The sequence below is a fragment of the Zingiber officinale genome, chromosome 6A, assembly GCF_018446385.1.
Source record: "Zingiber officinale cultivar Zhangliang chromosome 6A, Zo_v1.1, whole genome shotgun sequence".
Classification (NCBI taxonomy): domain Eukaryota; kingdom Viridiplantae; phylum Streptophyta; class Magnoliopsida; order Zingiberales; family Zingiberaceae; genus Zingiber; species Zingiber officinale.
In genome coordinates, this window is record NC_055997.1 from 114,568,731 (window position 1) to 114,582,995 (window position 14,265).

Consider the following 14,265-nt stretch of genomic DNA (forward strand, 5'->3'; position numbering starts at 1 on the left):
ACGGTGAGAGGACGTGCATCCGAATCACAAAATAATTTTCAATTCAATTTGTGGCTTGGATGCTTAGAAAATGATGATTAAAAAGAGGAGGTTGGCAGATTATCAGAGGGATAATCTGAAAAATAAATTTTTTTATCTGTGCCATTTGATATAAATAAAAGTACCTTACGTCTTTTGAAAAATATAATATACAATGTACGTCTTTGAGTAAATTGTCCCTAGTTGTCCTTATGACTTGTATTTTAAAAATCAATACGTGTTTTATAAATTTTAAAATCAATACTATAATAATATTATATTTTTAAAATACATTGATAATTTCAACATCGTTCTTTAAGTCAATGTCGGCAGAGACCTGAGTGTGCCAGGCTCGGTGGCATTCGTTGTAACTCCGAGGAAGAAATTATCGTGTTATTTCGGCATTGTTTTTCTATTTTGAAGGGAAAACAAACTATTTGAATTATTAAATAGCCTCCCTTTTATATTGTTATTATTTTACTTTTTAGAGAATAATTATTTTTGTTAATAATTAACAACTTGGGTTTTAGGCTTAAGTAGTCATTAGATCAAGAAATTATTTTTTGCCGATAATATGTTTTTTTTAAAAAAAAATCCTCCCATCTCCTAGATAATTTGAGTAAGATATAAGTTATTTTCATAATTTATCTCTTTTTATTATTATAGTTTAGAGATGGACTATGAAAATCATCTTAAATAAATATAATCATCTTTTATTATAATTAAATAGTCATTACAATTTAATTATTTATTTTTCACAGGATGCTCAAGCAAAACTGACTCTATGGTCATTGCCCAATATCCCTTTAAGTAATATGAGGATGGCTGATAAAAAGAGATGAGAACAAAGGCTGAACCAGATCCTTTGGGGGCAATGGCCCCTATCTACTAGCCTCCTACCAATTCTCATTTTTTGATCCAGGAACATATCAGGAAAAGGGATAAGAGAAAGTCTGTTTTTTTAGGCAACTCATAGCATAGGCCATTTATACAATTTAATTCAATAATATATAAAATAATTTAATTAATTATTATATAATTCAATTAATTTTGACTTGGCGTAGACGTATTTTAGTTTAGTCTATAAATAGGCCACCCTTGAGGCGGATAGTATTAACGTCGCAATGGTGGAAAATACGGCGACGGCGGCGGCGGCGGCGATCTCGAGCCGAGGAGTCTCGACCCCGTGGGCGAGGCTGGAGGGCAAGGTCGTGATGGTGACAGGCGCGTCCTCCGGCATCGGACGCGGCCTCTGCCTAGACCTCGCCCGGGCCGGTTGCCGAGTGCTTGCGGCCGCGCGGCGTGTCGACCGTCTAGAATCCCTCTGCGAGGAGATCAATGGGTCCTCCGCGCCGGAGTATCCGAGATCCGTTGCGGTCGAGCTCGACGTGAGCGCGGAGGAATCGTCGATAGCGGCCGCCATACGGAGGGCGTGGGAGACCTTCGGTCGGATCGATGGGTTGGTGAACAACGCCGGGATTCGAGGTACTCTTCGTTTGGATCTATCTTTATTCGAACAATTTGGTATTTTAAAGAAAAACCTAAATTTTTTCATCCCGTTTTGTTCTTCAACAGCCTTCGCCTAGTTTTCGCAAAATGCAGACGTCTATAAAAGAAAGCCAAAGTTCTTTATTTCCAGTAATTTTTATGATAATCGAAACGACTTTAGGTGTTCACGAACTTAGATTCCAGTATCATCGATTGAACTATTGATTAAATCAAACATTGGAGCATATTTCTGATAAACACGAAAATGGTGTCAAATCGGAAACTGTATTCTGAGCGAGATGATAATGGACTGCATGAACAAAAAGGAACAATGCATTGTGAATTTTAGAAGGTCGTGTACAATAATGTGTTAGTAACACTACCTAATGATACATTGTCTCTTTTCTCTTTGTTGTTCTGATCTTGTTATGCCCTTATGAGGTATATGTTGTTCTTCAAATGAGGCACAAATGTTTACTTCATAAATAACTTGGAAATTACTGAAGGGTATATCTTTCATTCTTACTCTCACTTGAACTGCGTTCTTCTGTCTTTGTGATGCTCACTCAAAACAATTGGTTTTTCATCAAATCATAACTTTTGTTCTTGTATGCTTTCAAATCCTGACATTTTGGGTTCCTCTCTGTTGCCAATTTATGTGATCTATCTGCTTAATTTCAATACAATGCATGATCAGTGCTTTCAATTCTTTCTCTCAGGTAGTGTGCATTCCCCTTTAGATTGGTCTGAAGAGGATTGGAATGACAACATCAGAACAAATTTAACTGGACTGTGGCTCGTCTCAAAACTTGTGTGCAAACTCATGCGTGATGCAAAAGTGAAAGGATCCGTAGTTAACATTTCATCTATTGGAGGCATTGATCGTGGCCATTTACCTGGAGGACTTGCCTATATTGCATCAAAGACTGGTGTCAATGGAGTTACTAAGGTAATCTTCCAACTAAAAACATAGCTAAACCTTCCCTAATAATAACACTTTCAATCATGATGCTTGAACAGAACCAGTTTCAGGATTTTATAACTTTTGCTTTAGATATTTTGATTCTTACTGCAAACTCTAGCAGCTAAAGTTATTAGATACAATATTTTTATTAATTATAAGCTTCAGTGCAATCTCATTTTTTTAGTGAAACAAAATGAGATCAATAAATTATTTTAATCAGTGAAGAGTTCACTAGGTCAAAATTAATTTATTCGAGTTTAATATAATTGGGTCTATCACGTGTATTAAACACATGGCAAGACACTTGATATTTAATTGCAAAATTAAGTTGAGCAAATACCGGAGAAGATTGGAGGTTTGGAGCGAAAAGTTATTAGAAGATGATTAAAGCACACTTCAAGGGTAATTTCTATTTCTTTGTGTGATGCATTATTCAATTCATGTTAAATGTGTAAAATAGTCAAGATTTTGTGGTGAGACGTTGTTACATAAAATCAATCTTTGTAATTTAACTTTCTCATCTTGGCTCAATATAATGGTAATTTTGATTTTGGTTACATATTTCGAAATGATTTATACATGTGTTAGTTAATAACAGTATTAGGAACTCAATAAATTCTAATTTGAGTTAAGGAATTCTTATTGGTCTGGTAGAACTCTTGGGGAGAGAAAATGTAGTATTACATTGTTATATTAGGATTAACATAACCCTAAACTCTAAACTCAAAAAATTACTAACGCTCCTTTTGTTTATCTTCACATCTCTATGAGATTTGATAAACTTTTTGCCTAACAGGCCATGGCATTGGAGTTGGGTCAGTTTAACATTCGTGTCAACTCGATCGCTCCAGGACTGTTTGCGTCTGAGATCACTTCAGGTCTAATGAAAAAAGAGTGGCTGAACAGAGTGGCTGAAAGAATAGGCCCACTGAGAACTTTTGGCACATTGGATCCGGCAATGACATCGATTGTTCGATACTTAATTCATGATTCATCAGAATATGTTTCAGGCAACATCTTCATCGTCGATGCTGGCGTCACCCTACCTGGAGTCCCTCTTTATTCTTCCCTTTGATCCTTGTTCTTCTTTTTGTTATATTTTCCTGATGTGGCTACCCAAAAGCTGATCAAGTCAATTTAGTTGTTTCATTTAGGAAATTGCTTTTGTTCAATAAAATAACTTCATTGGTTCATAAAGATGGATTGATTCTCTTATGCATCACATTAACCACCTGTCTCCCTTTTTTATTCACCACCATTTTAGTTTCTTCATACAAAAATTAAAAGTTTATTTTTTTCTCTATTTATTGTAATTGTTTCAAGAGGGTATAGTGTTTTTTAAATCGGTTTTTTACTTAACCGCGTATATAAGTTTGTAAAATACTTATTTCACGTAGGGAAGTTTTAAAATGATCAAATCATGTATTTATTTCTAATTTTACCCCTATCAGTCGAATAGTGTTTTGGAGCAGTCGAATCGATTTAGTTCTGTATTGAAATGTCAGATTGTTAGTCAAAATCAGTCGACTGATTTTAAAAATCAGTCGAATTGATTTATTTTTTTTTAATGTTTTTTAAAAATCAAAATTGATTTTAGATCAAATCGGTCGATAGACCAAACTGTTGGGACTTTGACGTCCGCTAGAGGGGGTGAATAGCGTCTCACCCAAATCGTCACTTTCTACATTTGTTAGTACGCAGCAGAAAAACAAAATATAAACTAACAAAAAGAAAGTTAAACCCTATAAACAATAAGGAAAGACAATAAACGAAAACAAACCGTAAGATAAGGCGTTTACGTGGTTCGGAGATTAGGGCTCCTACTCCACGGTTGTCCGTAAGATGGACGATCCCAATCTGTTGGTGGATGACTCCCATGAAACCTCCGGCTAACTCAAACCTCCTTCTCGGTGGAGAAACCTCACCACAACCTTGATCCAAACACTCTTAGATTACAAGAAGAGCATAGAGACTTTGGAAGACTACTAATAGGGGTTAACCACCTCTTTTTCGTCAACTTTGCACAAGCACCCCGAGCTCTATTAAATAGAGCTTAGGAGGAAAACACCAAATGTTTCCCGCCACCAGTCGACTGGTGTATGCACCAATCGACTGGTCCTTTAAGTGAAGTCAACCGTTACCCAATGGTCGACTATCAGTCGACTGCTACAGTGTACCAGTCGATTGCTACAGTGTACCAGTCGACTTCTACAGTAACCGGTCGACTGTTATAATGTCGCTACAGTGCTGCTACAGTATCGCTACAGTAAATCCTAAAAAACATAGGATTTTACCCCGAATACAATCACTTAGCACTCGTCCTCGCCTGACCAACCTAAACCTAGCCTTCTAGCCTTCTAGCCTTCTCCATCAGTCTCGCGTCCCTCGGATGTCTCCCCATCCTTCACGTCTTGCCTTCTAGAGTTTCCTTCGGCCTTGTCTTATTGTCGGGTCTTCCTTTGCCAAGAGGCTCCTCACCTCCAGGATTCATCCATTGCCAAGTCACACTTGGACTTACATTGTCAAGACTACATGCTTGGACTTACATCTCCAAGATTCATCCTTGGACTTTTCTCCTTTGCCAAGATCACACTTGGACTTTCCTTATTGTACCCGTATCCTGCACACTCACAATGCATATCAAATACAACAATAAACCTAACTTAAACATTTACCCAAACATCAAAACGTAGAGCATCTAGATTGCTCCAACACAAACGACCTCCGATTGATATGAAACTAATTCTTATGTATTTATCTATCTATCTTGATTATATCTATGCCCTCAAATGTCAATGACGCTTGGTATATCAATCGATTTTGCCTAAAATCGGTTGATGTACCAAATGATCTCAAATTGACATAAAATTAGTTCTTATGTGTTCCTCTACCTCTCGTGATTATATCTATATCCTGAAACGCCGATTTGACTCAATATATTGAGAGTGATGATTTGTTGAACATGAATATGTATGAAAAATTTAATTCATGTTCAAAAAAACATTGCTCTCAATATATTGGGTCAAATTGAAATTTGAGAGTATGAATATAATCAGAAGAACTAGCCGAATATATAGGATCTAGTTTCATGTCAATCCGAGGTCATTTGATCAATCAGTCGATTTTGAACACGAATTAAATTTTTTTAAATATTTTTTATTTCAAAAAATTATTGCTCTCAATATATTGGTCAAATTGAAGTTTGAGGGCATGGATATAATCAGGAGAACTAGTCAAACACATAGGATCTAGTTTCATATCAATTCGAGATCGTTTGATCCATTATTACTCTCAATATATTGGATCAAATTGAACTTTAAGGGCATGGATATAATCAGGAAAACTAGTTGAACACATAGAATCTAGTTTCATATCAATCTAAGATCATTGGATCCATCAGCCGATTTTGAGCAAAAACGGCTAATGAATCAAATGACCTTGGATTGATATGAAACTAGTGATTATGTGTTCGTCTACCTCTCCTTATTATATCTATGCTCACACACTTCAATTTAACCCAATATATTGAGAGCAATAATATTTTAAACACGTCAATATGTCTAATTTCAAATATTTTCGTGTTCAAAAAATTATTGCTCTCAATATATTGGGTCAAATTGAAGTTTGAGGGTATATATATAATAAGGAGAGGTAGACGAACACATAGGAATTAGTTTTATATCAATCCGAGGTCATTTGATCCATCAATCGTTTTTTCCCAAAATCGGCTAATGAACCCAATGACCTTGGATTGACATGAAACTAGATTCTATGTGTTCAACTAGTTTTCCTGATTATATCCATACCCTCAAACATCACTTTAACCTAGTATATTGAGAGCATTAATTTTTTGAAATAAAAAATATTTAAAAAATTTAATTCGTGTTCAAAATCGGTTGATGGATCAAATGCCCTGAGATTGATATGGAATTAGATCATATGTATTCAGCTAGTTCTCCTGATTATATCTATGTCCTTAAATTTCAATTTGACCCAATATATTGAGAACAAATTGATGTTTCAGGGTATCGATATAATCAGGAGAAGTAGAGAAATATATAAGAACTAGTTTCATATTAATCTGATATCATTTGGTATATCAGTCAGTTTTACCTAAAATCAGCTAATGTATCAAACGTCAAATTGATATTTGAGTGCATAGATATAGTCAAGAGAGATAGATAACACACATAAAAACTAGTTTCATATCAATCCAATATCATTTGATCTATCAACCGATTTGATCTAAAATTAATTTAGATTAAAAAAAATCAAGTGGCCCGATTTCAAAAACCAATCCACTTATTTGAATAAAATTTTCTAACGATTCAATATTCGATATAGAATCAAATCGATTCAATTGTTTTAAATATTAGTCAACTGATAAAGTTAAAATTGAAAATAGATACATCATTTTAAAATTTCCCTATATGAAATAAATAATTTACAAATTTATGCACAGGTAAAACAGCCGTTTTGAAATCACCTTTTGAGGATTTTAAATTTCAAGGAATGTTTTAATTAGAGGTGTAAATGAATCGAATTGAGTTGAATATGTTGAAAATTTTAAAGTTCAAATTCAATTTAAAATAGGTATATTCGAATACAAATTCGATTCGAAATTTGGAAATTTTAAAATTTTGTATTCGAATTAGGGCTCGAGTTCAACTCGACAGATTGTTCACGAAGTATTCGTAATACACGCTCATTTTCCGTGGAAGAAGAACCAGTTTGGGGAAACGATACTTCGATGCCGCTGGAAATCTGGGACGCCGTCCTCTCCGATTTCGATCGAGTTTTCGAGGGGTTTGACAGCGCGTAGAGCGCCCAACCCGCGCTCAAGTTTCTACTCTTTTTGTCCGACAAGGACCCATCTACCAAGCTTAGCTGGTGCCCTGGTGCGTGCCTTGTGCCCATCCTCTCCTCTCTTCTTCGTTGCGATTTTGTATGAACTGAATCAGGAACAAAAAGAGTGCTCGTGATTCGACTGAGAACTGCCCGCCTAGCTAGAAGTTGAAACCCTCATGTTCCTTTTTAGAAATTCTTAAAAAAAAAAAAGGTTTTTTGGGGTCCGATCAGGTACTTAGGCGTCCAGAGGATTTCTTTTTGGAATCTATGTGTTTGAGGTGCTGAATTTTGAGGTGATAGATTGTTTACCATTTGGTTGTTAATATTGTTTTTCTCGTTGTTTTTCCATCGACTTCTCAAACTTTCTCCAAAAGTTGATTACCATTGGTCCATTGGTCCATTGGATCGTGAAACCCTATTCATGATCATGTAAAAGGTCATACATCCATCTTGACTCCCACTCTGAATCATGTAAGATGGTATAGGCTAATAGATCCATCTATCTTTAGATAGGAATAGAGAATCTAAACCCATAATTTCCAAACCACTTGATAGATGCAACTATCCTTAATAATCTGATTATCTGTAGTAATTGACCTAGAGGCATCAAAGTCGAGGTTGTGGAAATAGGTTTATTTTTAAGAAGCAAGTAGAAGTTCCCAAGAATTCAATCCCACATGATAATACAAACTGCAAACTATTCAAAATGGACAATCTTGTACTGTAAATCTCTTGCCGAATGCTGAACCAGTCTTTAGATTATCAGAATGTCCTTAATAATCTGATCATCCATAGCAATGACCAAGAAGCAGCAAAGCTGTGGCTGTTAATCTGATCGTCTATTCAGTAGCTAGTGGAATATCCAAAGGACTTGATCCCATATGATAATTCAAAGTGCAATCTATTCAAAAAATGGCCCAACTTGTACTGTAAATCTCTTGCCAAATACTGAACTTGTCTCAGAACAGTGAGTTCCCACCACCATTGCTTCTCTTTGTAGATGATTTTGTGCATAAACTCTTTGTGCATTTGTATCTGATTATAGTTTGCATTATACTAGAAAAAAATATATAAAAAAATATTACTGTTAAGGAAAAGGTAGGTGTAACTTCAGTAGATGGTAAAATGTGAGCAAACATGTTTAAGGTGGTATGAACAAGTTCAAATACAATCAATAAGTTCTATAGCAAACAAGTTAAACATGGTATGAAAAGGATAATTATAATGTTAAAAAAAAAAGGAAAAAGTTAAGAGGTCTGTATGTTACTAATATTATGACCTTTCACTAAGGAGGTAGGATCCAAATAGCCGTCCAAGACTCACGGTTGTTGTTGCTATTGTTGTTTTCTATTATATCTACATGTACAAGTAACAAATAACAAGGCTTATCACTGTCATAATCCATAATGCTAGAGGCTGAGGCATTTCAACGGGGTTTGTAACCACTCTGCAAAACATGTTCAATTTCTGCCTACACATGGTCTTTGTTAGTTTTTGAAGAAACCAAGGGCTGATATTGATCAAAATCGATTTTGCTATCCAGTAGCTACAACATTTGCCACCATTAACAATTGATCATTGTTAAGGCTTATTCTCAAATGACCTATATCTATAGCCATAACTACTTTCCTAGTGTCATTCACATGTCTTCTATCTATTTCTTTTCCTTGGAGACACTCTATGCTTGGAGGTGAATCACCAGCATGTCACCTCTCATGCAAAAAAATCTCTGGCTACAATCAACTTGATCTGCAGGTTATCCTGTGCACAAATTGACTTTGTATTTTTCCCTGTTTTTTGCTTATGTAATTTTGGTTCATTGGACTGAATTGCTTCTCTTTCTGTGTCCCAGTCCATCTTGACTGCATCCTTATTACGAGTGTTGAGAGTCAATTTCGTGTCATCAGAAACCACCACCAGTGTTCATTACTTTGGTTGTTCCATTTATCTTGCGCTCTCGGCTCGATGCAGTGTTGTTGTTACCTAAGAAATAACCTTAACAGATTCATAGCAAAATGCATAATATGATGGCCTTAGTGGTTGGGGATGATACTCTTAAAGTGTCAACTATTTGGAGCTATATGATTCCTGTTTGCATATGGTTAAGTGTATTTTTTTACTGAATAATATAATATTCATCTAATCTACCAAGTAAAACTTTATAAGGAATAGAATCAAGTTTATATTTCTGCAAGACTGTTGCTGCTTTGTGAACTAGACTTCCACTTTACAGATTGCAATGTTGCTGAGCCTGTAATATACAAAAAGCTGGAAGCATCAAGTAGCAACGTGGTACTTCTGAGAGCATATGTTGGAGATAGACCTACATGGAGAAACCCTAGCCATCCATGGAGGGTGGACCCTCGATTCAAGGTCAAAGGTGTTCCTACGCTCATTCGGTGGGAGAATGGCGGGGTCACCAAACGCCTAGAGGACTACGAGGCTCATGTCGAGGTGAAGATCGAATCCCTTTTGGCTACCAAATGAACTCTGTCATGGATGTTAGGGAGAAGATATACAAACTCTCCTACTGAATAATGATGTAGCATGCACTCTGGAGAAACTACAGTGTTGCAAAACTCTTCGTATTTGATATTTACTCTTCTTCTGATCCACTGAAGTTTCAGCCTCTTGTTAACCTCGAGACAGCTGCTTTGAAACCCCCAAATTTGTTGGTGAAGGCCACAAACAAATGAGCACAGCTTGGAAAAGGACTTCCTGCCTTCCTCACGCCTTGTCTTCTCCCCCTCTTGTGCACCAACTTGTCTATTCCCTTCATTTCCTGACAAATTTCCTTTGGCCCTCGCACATCTCTCCCCCTCTAAATCCAAAATGCTAAATCGTCTTTTCAGATTCAAGACTTTCTTTTTTTTGCAACGTGATTAAGCTTTGTCTTTGCATGCCAACTTTAACACGAGCAGGAATTCTATTGCATAACTTATTATGGGCCAAGTCTGTGCCGTGACTAAGTTTTGGCTTCTTATGAAAACTTACCATGCGCCAGAGTTTCCACTCTTGGTGAGTTTTCTGGCTTCTCTCCTGATCCAATGTATCTTTATTTGAAATTTTTATTTTTTAAAATTATTTGTCGTTTGATTAATTATTGAGTTTTATAATATAAACTTGTTTGTTCTTTTTGAATATTTTTTTTATTTATTTAATAATTTGATAAAAAAAAATTTGATGAATATTATTTATGTACATTTTTCACCCAAATAAAAATTAATGAATTGAATATATATATATATCTGTTTAAAATTATTAATTTAATTTGATGAGTATTTTATTTTGTAAGTCGAACATGGTTCTTATTTAGAGCCTAAGTAGCTCCCACTGGTTTAGCTGGAGTGATTAGTGCGTAAAATTTGTCATTTGAGAGCATGAGTTTGAACCTTAGGGTAGTTAGAGCGTAATTTTTTTTTGTCTTTGTGTATCTTTTTCAATTACGGATTAATTTTTTTATTTATCATGATTTATTTCTTTTATATTGGTCCTCTAAAGAACTGTCGGAAAGAGCGAATCGATTTTTGCCACTTATTTTTAAAACCTAAGTACACACACGTGTTTAGTCTAAAAAAAACATGGCGCACGGAGGCTGGGCACAGACTAAAGCATCCATTTTCCTATCCTTCTCCGTTCGATACACTCCATTAACACATACACTGCTGAAAACGAAGCAGCGACGACGACTACCCTCCTCCACTCCTACTCCGGCCACATATTTCTTCTCCTCCTCTTCTGAAGTTTCCACTTTGACGATTGCGGCCGCTCCTCCATGTCCGTCTGAGCCCGCTCAATGGCTTCTTCCGCTGCTTCCTCTCTCCGAACCGAGGACATCCACGCGGCCATCGCTAAGGCCGCGGAGCTGCGGTCGTTGCATGCGTCGCTGGTCCAAAGGATCCAACTTGGTAGCCCAGCCACCTTCGCTCCTCCCGCCGGCGCTTCCCCTTCACATCTTCCCCGCCGCTCCAATCTGCTTCCCTCCGCCGGCGAAGATTACCCCATCTTCGCGGCCGTGAGCAATCTCGAACCCTAATTATTTTTTCAGAACAAACCAAGATGAATTCTTTCCTAATTTCCTCTTCATAGGAACACATCTGGATTGATTTACACCGATTTCCCTATTTTCTTTCAGAAAAAGATCGATCTCTCAAGTAGTATTTATTCATCTATTTCGGAGCAAGTTCGAAGTTTCTATGGATTATCATGCGTTTTCAGTCGATCGCCTGTTCTGTTTGACAGAGTAACGAAGATGAATCGTGGCGGAGTCATCGATGTATCATCGGTCCCGAAAGCCGAAGCTTTTCGGAAACATGGAGAGCCATCAAGCTCGGACAGGGGAAGATTGATGAAGCAGTGAGTGCAGGCAGAAGCGAACACTACTCCACTCCATGCAGCGAGCACAGCTTCAGGAATGAGCAGCTGTCGAAGAGGATCTCGTGTTCGAATGCTTCTCTCATCCAAACAGCTCGCAGGTCTCCCAACATCAGTATAGAATCTGGAAGCGAACACAATTACTCGAAGAAGCTGAAAAACACGAACCTTTTGCATGATTCGGAGCCACAGCCACGGGGGTGCTCGAGACGCCGAGGGCGGCGCATTCTGTCATGGCTGTTTTCTCGGCCGAAACCGAAATCCAGGCCAGAGATGTCGCCGGACGCAACGCAATCCAATGAAAAGGGGGTAGTTCTTGATGATTGGGGATCATTTTCGTTTGAGTCGCTTAAGAAGGAGGTGCATGAAGCCAACAGGAAGAGGGGCGCTGCGGTCGATCAAGTCTCGGAAATGAGATCTTCGATCGGCGATATGCAACAGAAGCTAGCCCACCTAGAAGCACACTGCGAAGAGCTTAAGCAAGCATTGAAGCAGGCAAAGCTTGGCAAGCAACTGCAGCTTTTGAGCACTCCTAGTTTGTCAGTGATACCCAAATGTAATGGCGGAGCGGCCGTGAACAAATCCAAATCGACGATGCCGGTGAGCCATGAAGCAATGGCAGAAGGCTTCATTCAGCTGCTATCCGAGTCGAGGCTCTCCATCAATCAACTTTGCAAGACGCTGCTGATGCTCCAACCCCTTCAAGTGGCAATCAGCAGTGCTAGCCATTCCAAATTGTTGATGCACCATGTCGAAGCTCTCGTGAACCAGTCTCTCTACCAGGACTTCGAGAACTGTGTGTTCCAGCAGAATGGATCTCCAAAGTTCCTCGACCCGCGGCAAAATCGTCAGGCGAACTTTGCGGCGTTCGTCGCGATGAGGAACTTGAGCTGGAACGAAGTGCTGCGGAAGGGGAGCAAGTGCTACGATGAGGAGTTCAGCAGATTTTGTGATAGGAAGATGAGCGGCATTGCTGCTTTGCTGAATTGGCCGAGACCTTGGCCGGAGCAACTACTCGGATGCTTCTTTGTCGCCGCCAAGTGCGTCTGGTTGCTCCACCAACTTGCATTTTCGTTCAGCCCGCCATTGGCGATCTTGCGAGTCGTCGAGGGCCAAAACTTCGATCCGATTTACATGCAGGACGTGTCGGTAGATCGAAAGGGAACAAGAACCGCAGTTTATGTCAAGATCATGGTCATGCCGGGGTTCTACGTTCAAGATAGGGTCATCAAGTGTAGAGTTCTTTGCAAACACTAGTGGATCGTTTTTTGTGTGGTTTGTGCTTCTTCTTCCGTTGTCTGTTGAAATTGTCGATCCGACGTTCGAACCTGAATTTGTGTTCTTCTTCAAGTAAATTTCTGAATCAAATAAGCAACTGTAATTTCCATCTAACCAATGATTAAGTGAGATTTTGAAAGAGTTTTAAGTGCTTTAAATTTCTAGGTTTTGTTTATTATAATTGATTGATGAAAATTTTGAATTGATAATTTTTAGAACTGATTTTAATAAAAAATCATATAAAATAAAATTTGACGCTAGATTACAATGGCGATCACGTGATCGTCACATGCAGTTTCCATAAGGTCTATTCCTTTCGAACACCGATCCGTGTGCTCTTGGTGCAATAAATCTTAACCGTTAATCTTGCAGATCGAACGTTACCTACTCTCCGTTTTTTTCTCACATTCCCGCTTCCAACGGCGCCTTGCTCATCTCTATATAAAGCACGACCCTCTACTTCTTCCTAGGCATCAAATCCACCGGCAGGAAACCCTAAACCAACCCTATTCTTCCTCTGTCTACTTGCTTTGCGATGGCTCGCACGAAGCAGACGGCGAGGAAGTCCACCGGCGGGAAAGCACCGCGGAAGCAGCTGGCGACGAAAGCGGCGAGGAAGTCGGCGCCCGCAACTGGAGGCGTAAAGAAGCCGCATCGATTCCGTCCCGGCACGGTAGCACTGCGTGAGATCCGAAAGTACCAGAAGAGCACGGAGCTGCTGATCCGGAAGCTGCCCTTCCAGCGCCTGGTCCGCGAGATCGCGCAGGACTTCAAGACCGACCTCCGCTTCCAGAGCTCCGCCGTCGCCGCTCTCCAGGAGGCCGCCGAGGCCTACCTCGTCGGCCTCTTTGAGGACACCAACCTCTGCGCTATCCATGCCAAGCGCGTCACCATCATGCCCAAGGACATCCAGCTCGCCCGCCGAATCCGCGGCGAGCGCGCCTAGTGCCGATACCGGAGATAAAAACCGATCGCTCCGTCTAAGTCCCTCCTCGTTCATGTGTATCTCAGTAGTTGTAAACTTTATCTCATCGTAGCAATCTATTTGCTTCGATCTTTTGGTGAATTTTGTATCAGCGTGTCAGTAATTGTATGCAATTTTCGATCTTTTGGTGAATTGTGTTCGCTTCTCAGTAATTGTATGCAATTCTCCATGTTACAATTGCAGATTTGAAATTGACGAGCAGTTGCTGGTGATGAAGAATATGTTCATTGAGAACAATTTAACAAAATGTGCATTTGATATTTCTAGGATATTGAAGATGTTTATGATACTTCATATCCATTGCTCGAGT

General features: G+C 38.7%; 3 protein-coding genes and 1 pseudogene across 3 annotated transcripts; all 4 read left to right on the forward strand.

Moving 5' to 3' along the window:
* The first annotated feature begins 1,134 nt into the window (after window positions 1–1,134).
* Window positions 1,135–3,621, forward strand: LOC121994324 (3-oxoacyl-[acyl-carrier-protein] reductase FabG-like). Its single transcript, XM_042548398.1, has 3 exons — window positions 1,135–1,503; window positions 2,226–2,455; window positions 3,267–3,621. Exons 1-3 carry the CDS (start codon window positions 1,143–1,145, stop codon window positions 3,543–3,545), a joined length of 870 nt encoding a protein of 289 aa, XP_042404332.1. The 5' UTR covers window positions 1,135–1,142; the 3' UTR covers window positions 3,546–3,621.
* A 3,512-nt stretch (window positions 3,622–7,133) lies between these two features.
* LOC121997557 lies at window positions 7,134–9,933 on the forward strand (annotated as a pseudogene).
* Window positions 9,934–10,911: 978 nt separating this feature from the next.
* LOC121997556 (IRK-interacting protein-like) lies at window positions 10,912–13,109 on the forward strand. Its single transcript, XM_042552026.1, has 2 exons — window positions 10,912–11,333; window positions 11,561–13,109. The coding sequence occupies exons 1-2, from the start codon at window positions 11,115–11,117 to the stop codon at window positions 12,947–12,949; spliced, it is 1,608 nt and encodes a 535-aa protein (XP_042407960.1). The 5' UTR covers window positions 10,912–11,114; the 3' UTR covers window positions 12,950–13,109.
* A 308-nt stretch (window positions 13,110–13,417) lies between these two features.
* Window positions 13,418–14,103, forward strand: LOC121997558 (histone H3.2). The gene has a single exon (XM_042552027.1). It carries the CDS (start codon window positions 13,506–13,508, stop codon window positions 13,914–13,916), a length of 411 nt encoding a protein of 136 aa, XP_042407961.1. The 5' UTR covers window positions 13,418–13,505; the 3' UTR covers window positions 13,917–14,103.
* The last annotated feature ends 162 nt before the right edge of the window (window positions 14,104–14,265 follow it).